Source organism: Galleria mellonella, unplaced genomic scaffold, assembly GCF_026898425.1.
Source record: "Galleria mellonella isolate WM207_F2 unplaced genomic scaffold, CSIRO_AGI_GalMel_v1 utg38, whole genome shotgun sequence".
Classification (NCBI taxonomy): domain Eukaryota; kingdom Metazoa; phylum Arthropoda; class Insecta; order Lepidoptera; family Pyralidae; genus Galleria; species Galleria mellonella.
The window spans coordinates 6,913,344-6,923,946 of NW_026442090.1; the positions used below are offsets into that span (position 1 = coordinate 6,913,344).

The window sequence follows — 10,603 nt, forward strand, 5'->3', positions numbered from 1 at the left end:
CCATAATATATTATATTGTTAAAGTAAGTCTCAAATCCGTAGCATCGTTTTAATTGACAATCTCAGTTGACACTTTTTAAAATACTAAGTTATCAGTAAAATTATTGCATCCGTATAATCAAGAAAAGAGTATATAAATAATTATGTTTATTTGTAACTGAGTTACATTCAGTTGACGTTATAATACTGAGTTATCAGAAAAATTGTTACAACTATATAATTAATTATTATTTATTAATTTATATAATTTTCAAAGGAATAAAAACTTATGCTTGTTTGGATATCCTGTAGTGATTATACTCATTTCTTATAGTTCAATATTCATACATTTTCTATACTAATTTTAGCTATATAAGGAAGAAGTGAAGAAAACAATTTCTCTAGACATAGGTCAATATCCTTTGATGCCACTTAGTCGCCTTTAGTTTTATTAAATAAATAGGTGTAATTGTATTTACATATACAAGACTACTTATGTATATAAGTCTAAGATATAATTATAATATGCTAGTAGCGCTATTTCAGCTTTATATTATAGATATTGTTCTTCAAAAAATATTTAAACAAGACATAATTAGTATTGGACTAACACCTAGGGAATAAATCCTATCGACTACGTAAACAATAAAAAAGATCGATAAAAATGAAATGACGAAAAATCTAGTTAGATACAAACAAAAAATATAGTTCATAAAAATAGGCAAAAAGGACGCCTCATACTTCTAATCAAATTTATGGACAGAATAGATATCGCAACTGCATATATGTACTTTAATTAGCAAATTTTGCTCAAAACTTACTTGAACTTTAACTAAATCACGATTGGAAATACCGGTATAAAATTCAGAAAAATATAAAAGAAAACATTAGATATAAATAGCATTTTCGAAAGGATTTCATGTGATAGCGATTTGCTATAACTTTTGCAACACGAGTAATTTAGTGAAAATACATCCAGTTTTTATATACAGTAAGACTCAACAGAATCTAATTAACAGTTTTGTTTTTGAAAGGATTAATATAGTAGTGCTTTAATATAGTAGAGACAAGCTGTAACTAAACAAAAATGTAACTGTAAAAGCCCGTGCATTGGTAAATTCTAGGTTTTACCTAAGAAAGAAAGATAATTTAAGAGATTTCAACAATCCTAACCTAACCTACCTTTCTGACCACGAGTACGAGCACCACTCACTAAACATACTCGTATCTTAATTTTGTATTTATTTTTTGATACTTACCAAATGTCTAATGCAAATATGGAAAATTAAGCTTTCATTCTTTCAGTTTAAGCTAGTGTTTGTTTAGTATTTATTATCTATATTGTGTACAATCACGTGATTAATATTTGTAAATAAATTAATCATTCTGGGACACGCGGAGTAAATATCATTAAAACATTAATTTGTAACACGATACTTGTAGACATTAGGTACTGTCACAATACATTACGAGTATAATGAATATAATACAATTATATTCATTATACGAGTACCTTTTATCAAACTAGCATACAAAACATTTACTATTTTACATATCCTCTAGTGTATTTATAAAGTATTAAATTCATTATTATCTACTTGATATTATATATATGAATATTTTTAAAATTATTTACATGTTTGGATATTTCTTACACAATCACGCTTAAATTTCTTAACAGTATTGAATTAAATTTCGTACCTATAGGTGCACGGTATACTATGCATTTGTTATATTATATACATTCTATCCTCACGCGAGCAAAACAAACTATCCCGCGGTTTTGCTCATTTTATCTAGTAGCAAACGTCTTACAAACTTTTACATTTACTTAAAATATAGGCAGAAAAAGTACCAAATATTCAAAAGCATTATTCTAGATAGCTACCTATGGCGAATAAAAACTTATTACACATATACAGGCTTGTTTATTTAATACTCTTACATTGCACATTATGATGCATATTGTCCTAGAAGCATTACAAAATTCGTAATATAACATACGGCTTGTTAGTTATAGCAACATTTCTATCACAATATTGCTTTTATTACCTTTTAATTAACACCCTTGCTATAATAATGACATTACATAAAGAAACATGGGTCAAAATATAATAAAAAATGTTGAGCCTCCCAAAGTAACACAGCGCGTCCAGCTGTCATATTAGTATGGGAGTATTATTAATATGGCTCTGAATTTTTTGTTGCTTTCAGACCCATGTTTCTTTGGCACAAATGTTCAGTTTCACTGTCACAATACTCCATTTAAAGAATTAATGATTTCAACATCATGATTCATGCAATGTAATGTTTTTATTTAAATAGAAAGACTTTTTTTATTTAATCTTGTCTTTTACTTTACCTATAACTTGCCTGTGAATTTGGCATCATTCAATTACGCTGTCCCCATGTTACGTGACATCTGATCGTAATAGTAAACATATAGTAGAGCAAGGTGAATTTATAGTGAACACTGAAATAAGTGGATCGCAATGCAACAGCGTACTGCGACGGATCGCGTGAGACGCCTGATAACATCGCTGCGGTGGCCGCGGCTGCATAAATGGACTGCTTCTTACGGCCTGCGCAAACGGGGATATTTGTCCGCGAAGGACATAATTATCTAATTAATTTATCGGAAATTCCCATAGACTCGTGCACATTATATTATTGAATTCTATTTTTGTATATATATATATATAAGAAGCAAAACACAGCTTTGCTTTGCTCCTTAAAATACAACTTTGTTTTGTACCAACCATAACAACCCCTAAAGTTATAAACAGTACTATTCGATCGCTTAATCCCGTTCCTAGTTTAGTTGAATAGTTCGAAAAATATTCTGACTCACGTGCCCTAGAGTCAGTTACTGAAATTCACGAATACTGTCATTAGATTTAGTTGTTAGCTATGGGCGACAGACGTACAGGATTACGTATTTAATATGAGAGGTCGAAAATGCCTACAGGTTCGTGCAATGTATTCTCTTCCTGCTACACAATTCACAACCCGGCGAACAAGTTACCTTGCCGTCTGCACAGCTCATAAGCTTGCTAGGGGATACCAGACACAGACTATACCTATACTATTCCTGTTACACCTCACATGTCAATTATGTCGGTAGACAAGTAATTCAATTGTACCTGCTACTACAATGTACAATATTGCATTAAAATGCAGTTTGTCTGTGTATCTACGCCCAGATACAAATATTATCGACAGATCTAAACACTTTTAGTCTTCCGACAACTAAAAAATATTACTGGAGACTTTCCGAATATAAATAAATATATAGTAATTTGTTATTAGAATACAGATCTAGAAAATATGATCAAACTTTTGCAGAAACGCTATTCAACTAACTTTAATAAACTAGAAATGCATATCTTTAAAAAAATGCTTTATGTTACTGTTTTACAGTAACATTCCCTTCCTATACTGAACCTTAACACTGTCACACTGAGGATCTAAAGGCACTTGTTATTTTACTACCATCCTACAAGATTTCCTTAAGTACTCGTTATTCTTTAATCCCGGCCTCGAAGTTTTTTTACATTCTACTCTTTAGGTACATTAGATATATGTATGTAGACATATCAAACAAATGATCTAGCTAAAATAATTACTTAGGCTCATCTAGATACCAAAGATAATTATACTGTTTTGATATTACCCATAAATATTAAGGTGAGTTTGTTCTTTTTCTTCTTGATATATAATCTAAGTTTTACGCCTTAACCCTCCAAACTAAATATGTTTCATCCACTGCATATTGGATATTTAGTGCGACATAAAGCTTAGACGACTTTAAACTAAAAAGGTACACGAAAAATACATTACTCCTTTCTTTAATAGTAAGTAAAAAATAAATATAGTATCATAAAGTCTCTTTTCTATTACCTAGCAAGTTTAATAAATTAATCAAATTCACCACGTAAGTCCCACTCTATAATTTTATAGGTGCTAACGTAGGTAATAATATGCATTTAGAGCGCCCATATTGCCGTCACAAATACATATCATTAAATATATCGCGCAAACTACATAGGCCTCTTAGTACTACAAGTAATTTATAGTACTAAGTACTGTAAAGTCCGCATAATATATATACATTACGTATATTAGATAACATAAAACTTATTTTAACTAACATTTAAAATACCTATTTATGGCATAAATAAATATTTTAAAAAATATTGAAATGTGCTCTCTAATAAGTACATAATCATGGTTTCTGGTCCAGATTCGATGTTGTTATGTTACACGATCATTTCAAATTATATAGAAAATAATACTATTTTTAAATAAAAGGTAATCTTATTTTATAATTGACAGCGTAAATGTACCAGAGAAAGACTTTGAACGAAAGTCGTTTGCTTGGCTGCCTCTGTCCCATTCATGTTTCTACCGTGAAGCAGATGTTTGCAGGTCTGTGTTTTAGTTTAAAGAGTGCATTTACGGTAGTTCATTTATAGGGTACAGAGGCATAACACCTTAGTCCTTAAAAATGGCAACGCATGAAGGGTATCATGGGCGAAACAGTATACTCTGTTATATGTCCATGTTACTGTTCACGTCTATAGGCAACGGTTACCACTTTCCATCAGATGCACTGTCAGCTTATATCCCATTCTAAGTTGCAAAAAAAAATTCTGATGAATTAATATACTTACCTCTTTGTTCACAAAAACGTAAAATCTTTCATAAACCTATTTTCATTACAGAACTATTTTGTCTCTTTTTTTTTAATTAAATTCAATTTGAGAGAAAGTGACAAAACAGTATATGAATTAAAATAGATTTGTAGAACTATTTAGTTTTTTTATGAATAAGGTAAGTTTCTTAAATTTTTTATATTAATATAAATAAAAAAATAAACATATTTTAATATAGTTTTCTATTAGTGAAATATTAAATTTAAATGCATTATATTAACAACATTATTACTCAAAATGCCCGCATTAGTTTTGAATACAGGCTCTCAGCCTTCGGGGCTAGTCGCCAATCGCAGCGCTCACAACGCTCATATCAATATTTATCACTGCTTTCACAAATGAAAACTTTAAGGAGTTCAAATTTTTATGAGGTTTTGCGATTACTTTTCCCTCTAAATACTGCCATATTTTATAGTCCAGCGGATTAAGATCTTAGTCTAACCCAGATTTTCTAATTTTCATGTCATATTAAATCAATTTTATTCATGATTAACTAAGTGTGCTTACTGTCGGCTTTATGCGCTGGCACCGAGTCTTGTCGTAGCACCCAATGTTTATTTTGAAACATTGTTTCACTAAGGGGTTCCACAATCTTCCTTAAAACTTTACTTTGGTAGACTTTTGCATTGACTGTGACTCTTTTTTTACAAAGAAGGAGCTCAATCAGTCCCAAATACGGTATACTTAACCAAAACCATCGTCGATGAGGAACAATGACCGCGTTGTACACGTGGATTGACAGTGCTGGCATCTTGCTAGTGTATACATAAATTCTGTCATTTTGACACTGCTCTTCGATATTAAACTTTTTTCATCTGACACAAGAATTCACTATACTTGTTTCTAGCGTACCGCTTTAAGTAAATTCAACATTGTTTGACACGAAATTCCATTAAACAAGCATTTAGAAAATGATCTCTTTTTTCGGAAGGCACGTAGTTCAAGGTTTACGTTCAGCATCTTTACCGTATTTCTGCTTAATCTCATTTGTAATGTTATTAACTTCTAATTTCTAAAGGTATTTCTTCTATTTCGAGCTTTAAATTCTCTTGACTACAGCTGGGGTTCGAACAGAACGAGGTTGATCCGATCGTTTTCTGTCATCAATACTAGACATCTCATTGTATTGTTTAATTGTCATTATCATCATATCGGCCTGTATCTATCCACTGCTGAACATAGGCCTTCCTCATAGACTGCCATAAGAAACGGCCTTAAACCTCCTACATACACCGACTCTCTGACACTGAATCATTGAATTGTGCAATATCATCATCTTCCTACCCTTATCCCAATTATTATTTGGGGTCAGCGTAATATGGTTTTATCCATATTACTAAAGGATTTAGCTTTTACGACCGGCCGCTTGCCTGACAAATCTACGATATTACAATATTGAATTTTTGTAAAAGACGATAAATTAGGGCGGAAGAATGACCACAACGATTAAATGCAACAAGTTCTAGAGTATCGATGTTTTGAAAACATTCGTAATTCGAAATAAAAAAAAACATCAAATTTATTGTCCGTAATTTAAAAATTTTAACTATGTGACTGTACTTACGAAGACGACACGCGACACGAATAAAATGGCGCGCTTATAATTTAAATAAAATGGCTGTAAGGTAGATGTTTTTCGAGTGTAAAATCTTTTGAAATAGCGAAACGAGATATGAAAAATAGCGATGATAATAATAATTATTATTACAACTGTTAACTGTCCGCTGCTGAACATAGAACAACTTTATTGATCTTTATTCAAATTATTATTGATCTTTATACAGATTAAAAGAAGACTATACTTATGAGCAAACTGAGTATATAGCCATAGCAGTCTCTGTGTAATATATCCCTTCCACAATGTATAATGCATTAAAAGTAGAAAGATAATAACAATATATAATTTCAGTGTATAGGTAATAATTTTTTTTTTTATTAGTACAACCCACAACATTTTTCATCTGTATCTAATAAGTACTAAAAGGACCTTAGAAACCCTATTAAGGTGCCTATAACGATACATACAATGCACTAATACCTTCCTGTACATATTTGAATGAAATTCAAAAAGGACAAAAAATTATAATACTATCGTGAGTTCTTTAAAATGATGCCCCGATACTCCTACAATCTTTTTAAAGTCATGAAAGGTCATAACTTTTATTATTTTTAACAGTTAGACGGGAGCACCCACCCGTGCACGACATTACAATGTGCGGGCGGCGTGGGACGGAACATTGCAGAGATTCTGTGGCGACTACAGCGAGGCAAAACTCGCCTGTTGACGGCTATCGGGGACGACGCGGACGGGTGCTATCTCCTTGACAATATTCCGGGACTTATAATTGAAGGTAACCCTAGCTTTAGATACCTAAATTAATAATTAGATACTAGCAGTACCTACTATCCCTAACGTTTTACACTCAAATGTAAATAATAACATTTTTCTTTGTCAATATGTTTTCACGAATAATGAACATTCGCGAGTCACTCAATATGACTTCCACACACCCCACATTCAAGAATCACGCGCGATACTCAAATATCGGCGTAAAACAACGTGATGGCTGGACCACGTTTTCGAGGTTAATCCGCGTGCCTGACGAAATACGCATGACTCTAAAAACGCCTAACGATTTTTTTTACGGTTGAAACGATTCCTGTCAGAAACAATCATGAGTGAACCCGCTTTCAAGCAATTCATTCATAGATACGTAACTCTTATCTAGTGACTTATTAATTGAACATTCAGTTTCACAGACAGAAACATAAGAAGTACTTCAAGCATCCTTACTTTTTTCATGCATGCATCCTTAAATTATTATTGTATTTAATACCTAATAATGCAGAATTTTGGAGATTTCTAAACCGCGTTCGTTATTTAAGTACGAATTATGTGTCGTGCTCTCCAAAGCACGAAACGAGTGACAATTATTAAGTACCCAATCTAAACAGGAATTTGTAGATTCTGATACTTAAGTTGGGATTTGAACCTACGATCCACAGACCGCAGTGAAACGTGTATCCAACAGAGCTGTCTTCACTATTTTATACTAATTTAAGCAAACTAATCCGAGAAACAAATTTATCTTTATTTAGTAGTTTGCCTAATATCAAGTACTAAGTATAAATGTAAAGCATAAGGACTAGTCGCCTAATATAAATAAATATATAAATATTCTACTCTTAGATTATAAAATGTAGTACGTAGTTAATATGTTATACTATAATTTTACTTAATATCTACTGCAGATTCTATCGTTGAAGGGGGTAGAACTCCGAGCTACGCAGCCGTGTTGGATGCAAATGGAGAGTGCCAACTAGGTCTAGGGGACATGGCGCTTTACGACCATATCACTATTGATCTCGTAAGTATATATACAAAAATGATACATAAGTATCTTTACTTAATTTTTAAACATTGTGAAGTCGTTTATTCAATAGTCTTCAAAATTATTCCCAATTATTTTTATATTTGTAAATTTTTTTAAATAACTTAGAATGTAAAACAAACTGACGGTCTACCTGATGGAAAGTGGGTATGGATATAACACAGTATACTGTTTCACTCATTATACACCCATGCGTTACAATTCCTAAGGATTAAGGTGTTATTCCTCTGTACTGTGTAAATTCACAGCCATATCCCACCTTGCAAACCGAAGCACAGCCATGCAAACGCAATTGCTTCACGCTAGAAACACGAATGAGACAGAGGTACTTTTGTACAAAGTCTCTCTCTGATATTTGGTAACTCTAAACAGATTTACCAAATATTATTCTTAACTTAATTGACATGGTTTAATCCTGTAGATATTTGTTTGGAATTATTAGCTGTACAAAATACAAATATTAATAAACTATAGAGGGTCATAACACCTATCGATGTATAGAAAAAAGGAATTGTTAGTAATGAAGATTAGTGGCCCCATTGCTAACAATATAGCCAGGTCGACCTCCATGCGATTCTCTCTTGTAACTGTCATGATTGATTTTTAATGGATTCATCATGATGGGCTAACTGACCTGCTTTCATCTTCACTTATCGTACCTAACTGGTGCTCCGACAGCGTTTACCAACAACCTTACCGATAACGCACGCGGGGTTACCATTACACTACCATCCATTAAAAAAAAGAATATATAATATGAATCAGATAGAACCATTGGTAGAGAATCAGATTTTACCTATATAATATTAAAGTTGAGAACAGAAAGCAATAATAAATATTAAAATACGTATATTATGCAGAATTAAATATTACAGCAAAACAAGATGATTAGCAAAGGCACCGGCATAAATATGGCCGATGTGTAAGTCGTATATTTATAACTCATACTACTAACATTAAAAAAAAATACTTAAGAGGCCGTTCAGCTTAAGAATTGTAACTACGGCTGGAAAACCATAACTCTAAAATTTTACCTCCCATACTAACATATCCCAAGTACAATACAAGTTAGAATGAGAGAAGGGAGCCTAATTAATGTAGGATAAAAATGTAGGATAACATGGAACTCATGTTTCTTTGGAGAAAATTACCAAATTCACTTGTTCACAAAAACACTCCCATGTATTTTTAAATTTTTAATAATATTTATTTTGTAGGTAAACAAACACATAAATTTGCTGGAGCAGGCACCACTTGTTATCCTAGATGGCAATGTTCCGCAAAGCACGATGAACTACGTGATACAAGAATGCAACAAACTAAATAAACCAGGTAACTAAATTTAAATAGTTATACATAACAAAATTAATAAGTAAATTTTGCTCCACAAAAAAATACCGGCTTTAATCGTTACGAAACACATCTTTTACACTTTTTCTTATTTCAAAACTACATTACTGAACAAAAACTATTTCCTTTAAAAAAAAGAATGTTTCAAATCGGTTTATAAATCGAAAACGTCCTCTTCTTTTTAATGTCAATTAAAAAGACCTATTAATTAATCCGAAAGTGTATAAGAATGAATAAATGTTACTTATATGAATACTTTTTATCAACAAAAATATGACTCATGACATTCTCTGATGAAGTAGTCTTAGACCTTTTAATAAATAAAGATGGAATGGTGCGTGTACCCGCCAACTATTACTAACAATCCTTCCTTCCAGTTTATAACGTTTGTCGACTATACTATAGTACTACTTATTGAGCTATTACTATTATGGAAAATAACACTCAACATGCCTACATTTCGCCGAACATATCAACGTGTCAGAGGGCGAGCCTATCGACGTTGTAGAAAAGAGGTCGTATATTGCTTAATAAACTAAAAAAAGAAAATACTTTTAACTTGTCGATTAGTCGTTATACTATATAGCCGTTTTTCAACATCCTGTTTTTTTTTATTATGGCTCCATTGGGGCTCCGACGATTTTGCCATTGTCAAAGTTAGAAGAGACACTGCAATTTTATCAGTAATGTGATAAGATTTCCTTGTTAGTGTTCGTTAAGTACCTATATTAGGATTTTTCAGGAAGAATTGTTTATGATAGTTAAAAGGAGATATTATAATTTTATATTATTTTTGACAGAAATTTTACTAGGACATATACAAAAGGAGAAAAGACTAAAGTTAATAGATACTTGGCGTTATCAGGGCGACAAATTTTATTGAGGAGAGTAAGAGGGACTGATATATTTGAGCATTTAAGTAGTATGTTTTCCTTCGTCTAATCCACACACTGTCGCGTATTCTTAATTTGGACAAAAACGCTAGAGTGCATAAACAGCCTAAATGTAATCTAATAATGAGAAAAATGATTAATTAGAAATTTAAATTGACAGTTTTTTGTCAGTCAGATTCAAACTAAAAATAAATATTTTTGTTTAACTGTTTTGTTATTCACACACAGCAAAAAGTCTGAACGTGATATAAATAAGTACACTTTATAATTTACT

General features: G+C 31.8%; 1 protein-coding gene across 2 annotated transcripts in view; it reads left to right on the plus strand.

The window, feature by feature from the left end:
- The window catches only part of LOC113523000 (uncharacterized), a 180,047-nt gene that overhangs the window by 142,081 nt on the left and 27,363 nt on the right, over positions 1-10,603 (plus strand). For both annotated transcript variants that reach the window (XM_052897868.1, XM_052897867.1), the window contains exons 8-10: positions 6,871-7,045; positions 7,947-8,062; positions 9,304-9,418. In XM_052897868.1, the coding sequence (XP_052753828.1) occupies positions 6,871-7,045; positions 7,947-8,062; positions 9,304-9,418 (406 nt within the window). The remainder of the gene's footprint in view (positions 1-6,870; positions 7,046-7,946; positions 8,063-9,303; positions 9,419-10,603) is intronic.